At 37.0% G+C, this 17323-nt stretch overlaps 1 protein-coding gene across 1 annotated transcript in view; it reads left to right on the plus strand.

Annotated features, from left to right (window-relative positions):
- The window catches only part of LOC125240455 (glutamate receptor 1-like), a 192568-nt gene that overhangs the window by 131921 nt on the left and 43324 nt on the right, over positions 1-17323 (plus strand). The window contains exon 3 of the mRNA XM_048148349.1: positions 15373-15500. Within this exon, the coding sequence (XP_048004306.1) occupies positions 15373-15500 (128 nt within the window). The remainder of the gene's footprint in view (positions 1-15372; positions 15501-17323) is intronic.

The raw sequence follows: 17323 nt of genomic DNA on the forward strand, positions 1-17323 counted from the left end.
AGCAAATATTCCTTAAAATAATTAATGCGCTTATAAAATTCTAAAACATCTGGCACAACTATAACGAGCCTTAAGCTAATATAACGCCACACGATAAGGTCTACAGTCCATAGGAAAATAATTCACTACACTTACATGATTTCCCGGCAGGCCGATGAAAGTCTTTGTCACTTCACTACACTTACATGATTTTTCCGGTAGTCCGATGAAAGTCTTTGTCACTTAGTTCGTGGTAGGACACTCACACTGCTTTGCCGATCCGCAGCGCTCCAGGAATCCCCACGACAGCCGCTGCCCGCCACCTTAGACGGACGCACGCCTGCGCATCACCATAGCAGCCGCCTGGCGCTCGATCTTCTGCGTCAGACACTTGTGGATCCTTTTCCAGACGAGATAGACGAAGATAACGGTGATCATCACTCCCATAGCCATCGTTATGTATGATTGCCCATCCGCGTGGCTGATGTCCTGACTCGTCCTGGCGCTATTGCCCTGACCGGCCTGAGCTATGATGACCTCTTCCTTCTCCACTCTAGACACGGTTTTCCCCATCTTGAAAATAGCAAACCGACGAAATGCTGCAGAGAAGCCTTAGTGGTCGTAGTTCCTCAACACGCTGACACGCTTTGGCAAGGTCGCCATGTATTGGTCGAAGCTATTGGTGCATGTTCTATTCGGCAGGGATGTAGTAGAGTTTAATAAATGAAACACATGTTGACTCTCCAAGGCATCAATATGTAATGTCCATTAGAATACAGATAGAATAAGCTGATCATTATGAGTAATACAGTTTCCATATATAAAGCATCTAGCCTACTTAATCTAATTAGGTATGCTTACACATCACATCGCGTTAGGGCGATGTCCAGCTCCATTTGTACGCATTGCTGCGTAACAATTATAAAGGTTGTCACGACCCTTTGCGTGATCAGATATTTAGGTACTTGGTTACTGACAACTCTACATAGTTTTAAGATTACATCTTACATGTTACCACCAATACGACATGAAAGCATTAGATAGACAACACTATTCGACTCGGAACTGCCATCAAACTTCGGTTTAGCAGGAAGTGTCCTTTCTGTACGTTGGTAAGAATAAGTAATAAGATTCTTCTCTTACTAAAAGAGACACCACTACTATTTTTATGAGTATGGAGTAACAGGGACGAAAACTACATACAACTAAGTTTTTGTAAATTTTACGAGCTCTATAACCTCTAAAATCACTAAGAGAACTCCACTGATAAACTACAAAAATGTTTTTTTTTTGTAATTTTTTTTACAGTGCCGTATTTCAGTCTCATTGGCTACTATTAATGAAAACTTGTTAGTCATAATTCTTTTAAATAGCTACTGTCATCTTTTAAATAATGTCATAGAGCAAAAATATTGATCATCTTTAAATTGATTTTAAAATAGCTTTAATTTAATGTATCCTCAGAACATTAAAAACTAAACTTGAAACTTTATATTTTTTTATTATATTACGTCGGTGGCAAACAAGCATACAGTCCGCCTGATGAAAAGCAGTCACCGTCAGCTACAGACGCCTGCAACTCAATGAGAGTCACGCGTGCGTTGCCGACCCATTATAAAATTGCACACTCCTTTTTGCTGTGTTACTTATTTTCATAAATGTACCAAACATCAAGATAGCAACAATATATTAAGGCAATTCTGGCCTCCTAATTTCGATGAGATTCCACAAGATAAACTTCAACTAACGTTAGTTGTATCATTTATATTTTTTTTAATTATTTTCATAACTAACTTTAGTACTGTAGTAGTTGTAGCTTTAGGGTTATCATACAACCATACGAAGTGTTATATTTCCGCCTCATTTTAAGTGCCTTGTTACCTACCTACCCATTCGTAGGTACATCTTTGTTCAAATCAAAAGATTAAATAATGCTACACATATAAAATGAAATTAAATCGTGCGACTGCTCTATGTACTTTATCTATTCACTCCAATTAATGTATCTCAATTGCCACTATAGAACCAAAAATAATACAACTGCCTGACACGAATTGTAGGCACAAACTTACAATTTATTTTGCGGATTGCTAAAATGGCTAGCGTAAATGCTTAAAAGGACCTCCTTTAGGTACATATTCGGTCCACTTTTCGTACCTACGATTCTTAAATGTCTAGAGCTATCTCTATCTCTGTCGTTACGACAATAAATCACTGTAGGTTATTCGCAAATAATTATTAAGTCGCTTAAAAGATTACAACGAAAGTCATTTTGAACTGATGTACTTTCGAAAAACAACCAAAATCAAATGAATGCGTAAACTTTAAGTAACTGTGCATACATGACACTTGCTAAAACATTATATCAGGGGAAACTGTATTTTATCGGCTACTACCGCATTACCGTTCCAAATAAATACCAACTTTTATCATTAACTAATACTTCAACATCACCATGAGTGACCATACTCACATTAAGTTTAGTGAATCGAAATATTCTACATAATCACGGTTTAAGAAACTATCGCCATTTTATCTACCCACTGCAATTATGCCTTTTTAACTCAGACGAGCCGGTAGATAGAAAGCAGTCATCGCCGCCCCAGGACATAAATGCAACATATTACATAACTTATGACCTAATCATAATATTCGAGCATGAGTGTAAACCATTTTAACTTTACATTGCACTTAGACCTCCGCCGCACCAACGGCCAACCATACTTTGACTTTATTAGCTCTTTGGGTTTCCAACCGCACCAACGGTTCACCACCGCACCAACGGTTGAATCTCAGCATTTTCAGTCGCACCAACGACCCTCAACCGTACCTACGGTTCCCAACCGCACCAACGGTTGAATCTCAGTCGCACCCACGACTCAGCCTCAGCCGCACCCACGGCTTAGCCACAGCCGCACCGACGGCCCAAGTCGCACCAACGACTATATCACAGCGCTCCAACGCTACCGTATCGCACCAAAGATACAACGCTAATCAGTCAAGTAAGGTCTCCATTTCATATACTCTTGCTCGTATACTATATCAATTGCAATAGAAATTTTCATTTCAGACATTTTCCAGGACTTCATGTCAAACAACAAAGCAACTGATCACTTCAGCCTCTATGCAGTCAGTCCATCGACATGCCTAAGATACAATTACAATACAGTATACTAACTCATGAAACTCATCCATTTCATTGAAAAATCAATGCAACTAATAAAAATGTCATTATAGCATCATGATAAACTCTCGTACCTTCGCTCTCACGAATAGTCGTACCACTCAAGTGGATACAGAACACTGCGATAAGCATCTCAAAATAGTTCGTCGTATTTCACATTTAACCGCAACATGAAACCCATGCGATATTATTTCTCGCCCAATCATAATCATAACTAAAACAAACCTTGGGTCACATGAGAAATAATTTCATAACCAAAGGTACTATACCAGTATTAATGTAAACAACACATAACATTAGACTCTATTGTTCACTAACTAGAGTCGCAGTTCTAAATCAAATACACAAACACATCAAAATAATACACCGAGGATCGAACCCCGTACATACCATACTGGTAATGAATTAGCCACCAGCCAACATTACTGTTCAAACAAGTTTAACGCAAAATAATAGGTACACCTCACCTTTATTATGCAATCGAACACACGGGTTGACCAATTGACCGCCCTGTCAGATGGTCCTGATGAACTCGGACGGAGCCCAACCTCACACCGCACCGCGGTGTAACTGTTGACAGCCCTGCTCTGTTCTACTGCCCCAATGATGATGCAAAGAAACCCTGTGGTTTCTTTCCTGGTGTTCCTGTGAACACTACCAAATGGCCCGTTGACCCGTACCGAAGTCAGGTTCACACTTCTTATTCTTGATACCGATGTTTTTGCTCACTCAATCCGTGGCCACACCTGGCTACACGGAATTCAGTTAATTGGAAAGTTAATCTTGACTTCTTGATTAAGTAGTTCATTTTTATTCGTGAGAATGACATCTACTGCTTCGATACCCCCTTTGAATGGCTCTCCTGTAAAATCGTGATTTTTCACTTGTCTTAGTATACTTAAGAGGTATCGTCTTGTTATCAATACACTAAAGGATTGTTCGACCTTTGTGTACCATCAGACTCAAAGCTCATCTTCACTCGTAATTATCAATGTTCGCTTTTGGTAAACTCATGTCATAACTTGTTCTTTCTTGCTCTTCATAGCTTCATTACACTTTACATTACACACATGTCCGTTATGACTTTGCATAAAATCACACTAAAAGTCACGATTTCACAAAATTTCACTTATTTCATGATTATCTCGAGGATATCCCACTTCTGATGTCGCAGAATGGCCTGAATCATCAGATTATTTTCTACTTGTGGGCATCACTATGGGAAATAGGTCCTTATAAGTCCTAGGGTCCCTCGAGATAATAAAACAGTCTAGATTCTCAGCGACACCGTTTACTTGCACGAAAGTTAACAAACATTATACAACGTCCTTGTATTGCCAAATCTCTGATCTCTGATCAAAATCACTAATTACACAATCATAATTAATATTCGGAAACGAATGCGTCTGCGCGTGTCAAAGGTCGATAGGAACTGTTCCGGAGGCACCGCCCGCGCACCGGCGCTGGCGCGGAGCACTTGAGATTAGGTGACGTCATCAGGCTGGACCCGTAGTTTGCGCACTGGGTTCCGACATATATAATATCAAATCAATTTCATTATATGAATTAAGTATAAATAACATTCTGATTGAAACTAAAATTAAATACTAAACTAGAATAAAATATATGGATGGATGGTTTTAAATTGTTTGAATTTATTTTACAGTGTTTCTAGTCGTCCTTGTACAGTCAGAGTAAAATACGTCGTGACCGCCTAAGCGCCAAATATACCGGAGCAGATTTTTATTATTATGCTAACAAAGGTGTGGTACGATATATTAAGTAGGTGCTTTGGCCGTCACAATGTATTTGACGCTGACTGTGCATGCATATCCTAAAGTTATTCTTTCTTTTGGCGACTTTTTGAAATTCACGTGTGCCTTTTCCCTTATTTCTATCATGTTGAAGTAATATAAGTTTCTCCGCTGTGTCGACATGTTCAATGTGATTTTAATCTAAATTATGTAAATATGAACATGCAATATTTTACGGTACGCTAGACATAATTATACTAAGAAAGGCACAAGTAGTCAACCTTTTTAATGGTTTAATAATCAAAATATTTGCCTATACCACGCAATCATCATTGTAATATCTATCAATAGTTCGTCTTGAGTGACGCAAGATATTGGGACACTTGGGTCACAAACACAGCCAAGGCCGAGGGCTCAGTTATTCGGCGGGCAAGAATGTGGACACTCCGCCATGATAGAAAACGGGTGCTACCCGTCACCGTCCCTTCGACCCACGTGCTAGCCGCGTTATTGGATATCTGGCATGTAATGAATCAACCATATATACTATTTTCTGATTCATGTCTTGCAGATGGGATGGATGGAGAATCAAGCTTTTAAGTTATTTTTTAAAACCGATCTGATCTTTCAACTCATTGATTGTTGATCATAATTGTAAAATGTGTACCATCGTAATTTGGGTACTATTTTATTATAATAATGAAAGAAATATGACGTCCACACTCCACTTCTCTAAGTAATTTAAGCACAAGCGCAAGAATATGTAAACAAAATTACCATACGAGTATGCCACAGCTTCAGGTGCGATATGTGTAGTCGATATGACAGGTTCTAAAAATTGTTTGGCCTTTTTGGGCTCAAAATGTCAAAGCTAAGCAAATTTTACGGATATGCAAAACGAGCAAAACCCTTTAATTTGAAATAGGACAATGTAACATGTTTCTGTTCTAATATAAAAACAAGCCGGACGCAGATCAATAAGTTTATTTTCTATTCCTACGTTTATTGTTTCCCATTTGGTTAGATTGGTTTAGCTTACTACATGGCGCAAGCATAAAGGACCTACGTGCCGTGATACCACGGACGCCCGGCGGGGACTCACCTTCACAAGCAAAGCGTTGCGGTAATCCGGTTGCACTTTTGCCTCTAGTGTAATCTGAAATCGATAAAATGCTCTCTCTTGCATGCGGCCACCCCAAAGTCATCACATCCGAGACTCCTTAAAATCAAAACTTTGATAATAGCTGCTTGCGATTCTAAAGGGATTTTTATAGATTACAGATTATAGATTTAGACAGATTTTGATGCTAATATCTAATATGCGCTTTTATGAGCAATATATATATGCACATTATGTACATATTTTATCATCAAGCTCCGGCGATCCTAGATGTGACTAGTCAATCGTTTGGAGACTTAGTCGAAACTAATATAAACAATTTTTTTCAACGCGCGTGACTGAAGTATTTTTGTCAAATTTAGGAGAAACTCATTTAGTCTGACAAACCTCAAATTTCACATACACTTGCCCAACCAAACTACAATAGAATAGGAATTACTAATTAGATTAAAATGTCGTTTCTTAGATTAAATTCAATAAAACGGCATATTAAAAAAATTGCATTTTAGGTATATTTATTGTTTTAAGATTGGTCTAATTGACTTCTCCTTCCCTGAGTCGAGAGAGCCCCGCCTGCCCTCGGGCATCTAAAGCAATTCAGTATTTCGCAGAATACAGTATACTAACACTGCCCTGTGTACTTATTCAACACATAGCCATATTTACCCACGCTAACAGGAATAAATTTGCAGTAAAACAGGTAAATCAAAATCGTTATCTGCGTAGCAACAAGAACGCGGGCAGCCTAGCAACAGTACCACACAAGATAGCAAAAAGCGGACGGTCAGCCTATGTACTCGGCCCACGTATTTATAACCACCTACCTAAAAGTATCAGGGATGCACCTTCCTTCCATAGCTTTAAGAGTAGATTAAAACAGTGGCTACTAAAATCAACATTTTATGATATTGACGACTATTTATCCAATGAAATTGTTGACATACCTATTGTACCTAAATACATAAATTAAGTATGTAATAACTCAATATTAATGTATGAAATTTCTATAATATCAGTGTCAATTAAAGAAGAACATGTATGTACCTACTAGTAAGAATCACATTAAGTTAAAATCGTGTTATTTACGGGGTATATAGCGTGTTATTTTATATGCCTAATACTATTGATGTTTTAAATAAGTTAAATTTTACTTAACGATTGACATGTAACCTAATGTTATCAATAAATTTTCATTTTCATTTTCATTTTCATTTTCAACTTAACGAACCTATGAATTGGTTTATTGTGACTACCGTCAAAGCTCAAATACAGGAACATTACGATCGGGTGGATTTTCCGACTACAGATCGACGTTTGCCCGAAGCCGAAAGCCTGACATAGATTATTTAACCTTCGGCGTTTGATTGTAAAGTTGGGAACTCCTCGGTTTCTACCTCTATTAATACTTCAGTCAAAAGCTGAAGTAGGAATTGTTTTTGCAGTTTGCCCTAAGGTTTTGGTCAATCCTAGTACAAATCGCGGTTATAGACCAGAGTGCGTAGTCAAGACGCCAAACAGCGGAACACAAATGTCTCTGTCACACAAACGAGAAGAATAAGATAGCGATTTTGCGCCTATTGGGCACTCGGTGACGGGGTACGACACAATACTAGTATTTAATACTTGTACGTATCTCTCTCACGAAAAAATAATACTTAAAATTTTACTAAAATACTTATCGTTCACTTTTTGTTTTGTTTTTTTATGACATTAGTTTTTTTTTACTATAAATAGGCTTACTCTTATTAATATGAGTGTTTATTTGAGCATCTGTTTACGACAGCCACCTCAAAAATGCGCAGACTTATCACAGAAGAAATATAATAGTAATGGAGGTTAAATAACTACAGCTAAGCACAGTTTAGAATCGGTAAAGTATCTTAAAGTATATGAGACGCCCTGTGATGCTGAGTAAACGTGATCGGCATTCCATCCAGCTCCCTGCGGGCAGACCAACCGATATTTGCTTTTTTTATTACAACATCCATATTTCAACACGGAAACCCTCAACAATATTTGGAAGCAGTGAGCACTAATGTGTGCGTGGACAGAAAAAATATTAGGGGATCGCAGGAAAACATATAACGTTTGAATTCGTTTTTAAACTATTGAAAACTTGTCCTTGTACCTGAAGCTGTACAATGTTAAATTTTCCATGCGCTTTGTGTTCTGAAGTGTCTATGCTGCAACTATCTGTGTAGAGTGGTCTTGCAAATCGTTTCGTTTCACTATATCGGAACTTCAGTAAAATACTAAGTAAGAGCAGAGTCTACAAGTAGGTATGCATGATGTGCGATCAAACGTAGAATATAGAAATTATAACTCGGATATGTTCGACACGTTAAGCTAGCAAGTAGCGCATAAGTAGTTTGTGTATCACTCGCCAAAGCAATGTCGCTACAAGAGTAGGTATACCTATTATCATGAATTAGGTAGTTTCCAATTCAGGAACTGGCATACATTTAATTACAGTTGGTGATCCAAAAACTCTAATGCCTACCTAATTTAAATTACTTCGAAATTTCCTTCTTTCCTAGACTGATTCCGAAAGTCACCTATTTCTGGAATACACGTAAATATAACCGAATACGGTGTAGTTAAATTTCTACACTTCGGAGATTTATCTACTAGGTGTCTCCTGTAATACAAGCGAATTATTGAAACACATACGAGTATTGTACTTCTCAAACGAAAACACTTTTGTTCAGAAACTTTTTAAAAGTATGCAGTCTCTAGATTTGTTATTTTTCACGTAAATTTAAATTTACTTTTAAAGTAGGTATACGTCTTCATTGTTGAAAATTATAAGATTCCTGTCACGTATCTTTAAGCTTAAATAAAATTCGCAATACATAAATAAAATAATTTAAAAGGCAAAAATATATATACAAGTAGTTCTTAGAAGTTACTAAACAAATAATTTTATTGTCAGTTTGAAGAGTATAGCCAACAGGTTAATTTATTGCTCATGTTACAGGAGGCACCTGGTATACACAGGGCCTGCTAACATGATTAATTATTAACTAAGCGTATGCAGATTATGGGAATACCAATAGTATTAGTCGCACTATCATCCGCACTTGACAGACTGATCAACGTCTAAGTGCGCGCCGCACGGTCCACTACTCCAAACTTCCCATACAATATAATCTTGCCAACGCTGATTATGACTCATTGTTAGAACCAACTACGGAGTTTTTAAGTTGTTTTTTTTTTGAGCTAATAACACCAACCTCTTTATAATTAAATATATATTTTTTTTTACAAAATTACTTTCTAGAAACAGTTCGAAAAGATAAAACATTTCTTATATTTTTACTTTTTTCTGCAATACAGGGTACGTAGCCGAATGGCACAAACGCTCACGAAACGAAACGCTCGTAGATATCTATCTCTATTGCACGTGCGTATTGGCACAACAGACCCAGACTATCTTTCGCGGCCTTTTGTTTTCGTTTTGCGTCGCAGAAATGGCATTCGGCTACGGCACCAGGTCTGTCGCAAAAATCTTAATTGTATTTATATCAATTTATTTTCTTTTATTTTCTAACAAAGATCTGTTTTCAAGACCTAATAAGACTGCACGTTGACCGGAGGAGGCCAATGAAGTGTTTCTATTATAGTCTACAACATATACACTTAATTGCAACGTAACTATCGCAACACATGTTTATATATTCTAAGTGCAGTCTTAAGGTAGATGGTACGACGAATTTAATATCTGTTCGAGTATTTACGGGTTGACAATAGTTGTGGTATAGTCTCATAGTCCTACATAACATGACCCAATAATACCAACAGGCCTTCGCTATGCAAAACATAGCTATGATCGGTATGCGTTAAGCAGCAAGCTGTATAAATCAGGGGCGTTCCACTAATAACCAGTTTATCTCTAGCTCGTATCAGCCCACAATTCCGCACTGAATATTTGACTCCAGAATTGTCGAATTAGTATGCAACACCGTTCTTGTTAGAATAATCCTAAACAATAGTGGATGCGATTATGCGGCTGCGTACCGAGCTAGCTGTGTCTCTAATGTAACACAACTTACACAACTGACTGTTGGTTGGATGTAAAATAAAAATACCCGACTTCACGCTATTTGCAAAAAAAAAACATGAATCCTATAAGTCTACTCGTACACGGGTAGTTGGAAAATCCAATATGTAGGTACGTACCTATGCTGACTCGTATACCACTTGAGTACCTACGCTAACATTCCGTGCCTATATAGTACTTGATAACCTTAACGTGCGTAACAGCCGTGTATGATTATTTTTTCAGCACACTTGCTCGTAACCAAAGAGGATTGAGTATTATAGAGAGTTACTGTCAAAGTAAAATGTGTAATCACAGTGCGTAGACTGCCATCTCACGACACTTGCTTAAAGCTTTTGAATCTCAGTTTTGACAATTTGGCCCATATTCTTAGCTTGATATGTGTTAAAATGTCTAATATTTTTATTAGCGCACATCTAGCCGAACGTTCCCCGAAGGTGTAACGAATAACGCCATCTTGGGCACCGTACCTTTTTCATTATGGTTTTGAGGTACGTTTTTTTCTTAGTCTTTATCCGTCTATACGGAGTTACATATGTCTTTGCTCGTAACGAATGAGACTTTATTCGAAACACATTTACAACAACATCAAAATAAGCTTAAATCTAGGAAAATAAAAGAAGTTACAGTGCTGAGGATGGTTTCGGAAAAGGATAACACTCAGCAAATTGTCGCAGCTAAACAAAATGGCCGCCAAAGGATGTTGTAGAGTACAAATATGCTGTTTTTAGTTTATTTTAGCAATTGTACAATTAGAATAATAGTTTATGTTAATAGAACATGATAGTATCCATGAGTTTGTAGATATTCGATAGTACTAGGATAAAATTTGTTTAGATACCATATGTGCAATACACCTCAATGATGAAAATTAAGTATTTAAGTGTACTAGGTATATGACTAACATGTGTCGAGACTGTAGAACCATTAACCTTTTGACCGCCACGGACGGCCACGGTGGTCACCGGAAATTCTTGCCAAGGACGCCAACGATACGGACGCCAAATGAAATAAAATTGGGACTCCGTAATGCCTAATTACGCTCATATATTCGCGAATTCGCAATGCAATTCTGTTGCGATTGTGCCTGGGAGACGGAATACTCCGTCATCATCTTGCGTATAAGGGTTAGATCGTATTCCGGATTGAAAATCGTTCCGCATTCAAGGACTCTCAGATTTGAAAAAAAAAACCTACGCACGAGCGGGTTAGTGAAGAGCACCCCAGAATTCGGGCAAACTTTAGAAATGTTCTTTAGTACAGAATTAATAGATATTTCTTACCTATATTTTACCGATTACTAAACAACGAAGCCGTTAAATACCGGATGGACAAACTTTGAGACAAATATCACCGCTTAAAGTAGAGCCAAATATTATTAACATGTATTGTTCGTCATTACCGAACGAAAAACGTTAGAAGACGTTAATAACAGACGTTTTAATTACCTACTCACGTGAGTTGAATTTTCATAAAAGGTGTACCAAAATGTGAATGTTTCTATGCAACCTGCTATTGAATCAGAAGAAAAGTTAGCACCCGTATCGACGAATCTCAATTAGTAGAGAGTAACTCCGGGGTTATGCAATCTGGCCAAGTTTTTAAACAGGTAGGCATTTATAAAAGCCTCAATAGGGATGATAGATGTATAAATGTATGCCTCAATTATCTTCGATATGCGGATAACATCGTCATCTTCAAAGAAGCACATGTTCCCCGTCAGATGCTGGAGGAACTGTATGCCGTCGGTGAGTCTTGGGTTAAAGTAGTTAAACATATAGAGGTATGTACAAATTGAATGTTACGGCAAGGACAGGCTTATCCAAAGCTCCATATTTCAGCCTTTATAACAAGTGACAGAAGATACGTTATCCGGAACAACAAATAAAGGTTGGGTTAAGGAATGCCATAAACGACTAACGGAGGTAAGTCATAATAACAAAATCATCCTTCAATGGACCAAAGGACACAGTGGATGTCGAGGTGATGATGCGGCCTACGAGCTGGCCAGGCAGCTGGGGTTGACGCCGATTCTCCCGATGTCCTTCAGCAAGGTATGCTCAATATGAAACTACACACAGCACACTGGCAAAACCAGATCAAATGCTGCAGTCAAACAAGCCAAGCCTAGCATCAATGGAAAACTCACAAAGACGCTCCTTCAACTAGGGAAAGTCCGCCTGAGAATGGTAACCAATGTCAGAACAGATCGTAGACTACTTAACAAACATATTTTCATAACAGATGCTATGAACATTCCCCTGTGACGAGGGTGCCTCTCACCTGGTGATGGAGTGAGCAGAGTGGCTCCATACAGGAAGAAACATCCCGGATCCCCGAGAGACCTCTCCAAAGTTCTCCTACTCAACATTAAAGGTCTAATAGGATTTCTCGAGGAGATAAGCTGGCAGGATTAGCTAAATCCCCCACATCACGCAAAATAGGCACAAAACGTCGAGTTGTGGCGAACCATAACACAATACAGAGACTTGGGTCGGCCTCGCTGCCGGCGGAGATCACACGGAGGACTTGGATGCCTTTTGTACGCTAAAGGCATCCAAGTCCTCAAGTCAAGTTAAGGGCAAGGATACCAGTCACTGAAGACCAACATGTTTGATCAGTGTGTAACTGGGTACTTCCCACCGTGACATAAGCTTGCGAGACGTGGACACTAACAATGTACTAAATGAAGAGGCTAAAAGTTGCATAGAGGTATAGAGTACAACACGTTCGGTATGTCTTTCTACGATGGAAGCGAAACGAGATGATGTTGATGCGGCGACGGGTCAGAATTATAGAGATCGTATTGCTACTCTAAAATGGGCTTGGGCCGGGCCAGGGCACGTAAGTCGTGATTGAAGGTGGAATGCCTGCTATAAAAGTTCGAAAAATTAGGAGAAAATTAATCTGTTACCTGTGATTGTCTTGAAGGCTTGATATTGGTGATATTGGCTCTACAATCTACATTAACGGTAATAAGTAATATATTTCTGTGCGTAAATTAAGGTTTATTCGGTAGGTACCTATATCACGTTGTTTAGTAGTCGGATACTCCATAGATATTCCTTATTAATGCATTATAGTGCATTTCTCAAGACTATTTTTCTTTTGGGGTGTGTGGTGTGTTCTTCACCTTTTGTATGCAAGGATTATTTTAACTAAATATAAGTTTTCTCGAACACGGATCAGGGTTAGGCTTAACCTTTTAAACGCCAAATAGTGAAAAAGAAAACGTCGTGCCCCGGATACCAGACAGACGTGGATCGCGATTATTTGAGCAAAATTAGGCGTTAAGAAGGCCCGCATGGGTCCCCAATGTAATTGGCAAAACTGATGGCCATGGTTGGCGTCCTTAGGAAGCATTTCCAGCGACGGCCATATCCGCCCATGGTGGTCAAAAGGTTAATGTGATGACATAGGACCTCAACTATGTCTAGTTTATTTATTTTGTATTATCTCGGTTGGTTGGCACTGTATCACTAAAGAAATTTTATACAAATAATCAAATATCTAAAGCTGTACATTACCTATGACATATTTTATTATATTCTTAAAGCTAATGGATTTCGGATACTAACATGTTCAGTTCTTTTCTTAATTGTAAGTACAATTGCAGAAATATACTAAAAACAGCATATTAGTAATCTACAACTTCGACCTGAAGCTTTTAGTACTGTATGCACAACGGTGAATTGTACCCATTAACGCGGAACTTATTGAACATATTTTAGGCTCACAATCCTGGATATTAAACAAGAGTGCTTTTTTCATTATATTGCAAACTAGTTCGCAATTAACGAGAATCCGGCTGAGTTGAAGAGGTGACTATTTGCAAATAAATAATATTTGTGAAAAGGGAACCTAATTAATATGACGAGTAATAGATTTATTTCAGTCATAAAATACTTGTTAATTCTGGGTATTTGTTGATTTTGTTCACGCCTTCAGGCTAACGCTCGCATCCAGGTCATGCACAGAAATACTAGAAATAGTAATAATGCGCTGGTTTTCAATATTTGGTTTTTACGACATTCATGTTAGTTTTGCACGTATCAAGTTTAAAAATTGTCAAAAATATTCATTTCAAGTATTGAAAATGAAATACATTTGATTCTGTGTAAAATGATAACTCGGACAAAAATTGTAAATTTTAGTTGTTTTCCGTTCAAATTGAGTACAAAATACCTAGCGCCATATGAAACTTTTATAGATAGTACAATGAAAAACCAAGAAAATCTGAGAGAAGGGCTGAGTTTTCTTAGAAGTGTGCTACTTCTATGAGTGAATGCATGTGAACGCATGGAAGCTCAACACGTCTTCTGTAATTTCGAGAATTCAATCTTAATTAAAATTGGTGTAATCACTATTTTGAAAATGTTTCGACTAGGAGTTAAAAGTGTATTTAAACGTAAATACAGTTTTTTAATTTGTGAGGAAAAACAAAATTGTGTTAAAAAATTTCGTGTGCAACACGTGTGTATTGATCATTCATTACACACTCACTTCGCTCACGCGCACAACATAGCCTCGTGTGTAATGACCAACCTAGCACACTTGTTTCATAATGTTTGACTTAGTTTGACTCCACAGTCAAACTAAGTTTTGTGGAGCATAGCATTGTGTCATTATGGTACCTCATGTTTTTTGCATGTTTTAGATTTATTTTCACATAAAAAGTAAACGTTATTCGTAAAACTGGCACTTACAATAAAAAAAATCTTGAAAATATCACCTAAGATCACCATGGGGAAGATCCCTCTTCCTCCTCCTCCTCCTCCTCCTCTCTTCTTTTTCTTCTCTTCTTCTTCTCCCGGGGTGTCTAAAATTTTATTAAGAGGCAAATAGTTACACACCGAAATATACGACTACACATTTCAAAGACCAATATTTTTGGAAAAAAATTGAAAAATAAGTTCGTCACTTATGCTGTTTTTGTAAAATTTTGTTAGTAGGTAATAGGTATGTCCTTTTTGTAAGAAAATAAAACAAGTTTCTATAGAAATGATGCTATGTGTTATATGAGAGAGGTACAAGTTTATCTTAGTTAACTAGTGGATTTATTTTAATCCAAAATCTGAAATCAAAAAAATATATTTTTTTGGTTTCTGATTTTGGACCATTGTCATTTTTGGACACTATCTTCTGCTCTACTTGTAGATCCTGCGTAGACGAATGCTATAACTCAAATCCGCAAAAAATGTTAGTTAAGTACGTTGTTTTTGTAAACACGCTTTCAAGTATTTTGACTAACTGGGTGATTGTATGTTTGTCACAGTCTGTAACCAGTTCGCCCGCGGTGTCATCGCGTTCCTGGGGGCGGTCACCCCCGATTCCTTCGACACGTTGCATTCGTACACCAACACCTTCCAGATGCCTTTCGTCACACCCTGGTTCCCTGAAAAGGTAAGATTTCGTTTTAAAAACTAGAAGAAACTACTTATTTAATAGGTCATACTTATTCAACGTTTCTCATGACGCGTAAGTTATTAGACGAATCTACGAATATAATTTATGTCATGTGCCATATCTGACTGATTAACGCAAAGAGTAATGATTTTCACATGATTTGAATTTTAAGATGAAATTACTAACTTGCTAGCGAATGTCCTCAAAAATAGTAATTAAATAATCCTATCGTGATCAAAGAAAGCTTTACCTACGTTTTATCGAAAACTCCACTCTCTATACCTACGGTATATTAAAAGTACTTAAAGTATTGATCCAGGCAACGATATTAAAAATCGAATTCGTGGCCAGAAATTGGTATAAAGTACGTAGGTTCTAAAGTAATCGGATCGGATTATTGGGATTTTCAACTTTCATTCCAATAATTAATTAGAGTAGGTTCAAAATTTTAACTATAAAACTCCCGTGAGACTCATACATATTTAAAAATATTTTAAGCGGGTTACTCACGTATTAAGTCGATATAGCGTTCGACATGTTTCGGTTTAATTTACTTAATACGTGAGTAACCCGCTTAAAATATTTTTAAATAGGTTCAAAATTGTTAAGTGTCGGCACGAGGAGCAATACCTGACAACAATTGCCGATACCCAGAGCACTTTGCAGATTAATTTGTAAATTAATATTTAAAATAACCTACATTAAATTAATTGTTATAGATATTTTTTTTAATTGTTTAAAAAACTAACTACCGTCAAATTGATCTTATAAATATTTCTATTACATGATACTGTGAATTCCGTTTTCATATTATCTACGTGAGGAAACCAAATAATTTTATTATAATGGCGTATTAATGATCACATTTTGAGACTTAAATGTCATTAGGTCACAAACTTAATACTGTTATTCAGTGAAAAATTAATGTTTAATGGCGTTGGTGATATTATTAAGAAATTTTCACTAATCTTACTGATAGACGTCAAAAAGTAACAAGTTTTCTAAAAAATATATTTCAAGAAATGAAATGTATTTAACAATCATTTTGTAGTGAGATCAATATTTATTTACGTAATTAAAATGATGTTAAGTATGACTGTTGGTGATGGTGGTTCCTTTTTAGGGTTCCGTACCAAAAAGGTACAAAAGGAACCCTTATGGCGCCGCTCTGTCCATCTGTCTGTCTGTCTGTCTGTCACATTATTAAATATCTCGAGGACTACTTATGCTATCGATTTGAAATTTGGAATACTTGTGAAAATTGAAAGATTTTTTTTTTTTAATTTATTAATATTAATTAACGAAAATTGCCAAAATGAAAGGGGGGCAAACTGTAAATTTCAAGTAACTAGGTCAAGTGGGGTATCGTTAGAAAGAGCTCAAACTGTACATATCAAAACTATTTTTCATAATTTTTTGGTTGTGGAAAAAAAACGTTTTTGAAGGAAAATGTAAAAAAAAATACCCCCCCCCCTTATCTCCAAAGTTTAGCAACATAAATTTATGAAATTTTCACCAAACATGGCTATTATAATGAATATTACAGGATAAATAAAATCGTACACGTCTTTTGAAAACTTTTTTTTTAATTTATAAAAAAACCTTTCAGATTTACATTTCCAATTTCAACACCCTTGTGGGTGTTTATTGTACCTGTACTTTTTAACCAAAATAACAATGAAATTACCTGCTTTCAAATAAAGGCAAAATGGTTAAAATCGGTTCACGCAATAAACAATTATCCCATGAAAATCACCTTCCATACTAGCTCGCGCGCATTTTACTCAATTTGCCGATAGATGTCGCTGTACGTTGAACGC

The sequence above is a fragment of the Leguminivora glycinivorella genome, chromosome Z (assembly GCF_023078275.1).
Source record: "Leguminivora glycinivorella isolate SPB_JAAS2020 chromosome Z, LegGlyc_1.1, whole genome shotgun sequence".
In the NCBI taxonomy this organism is placed as follows: Eukaryota; Metazoa; Arthropoda; class Insecta; order Lepidoptera; family Tortricidae; genus Leguminivora; species Leguminivora glycinivorella.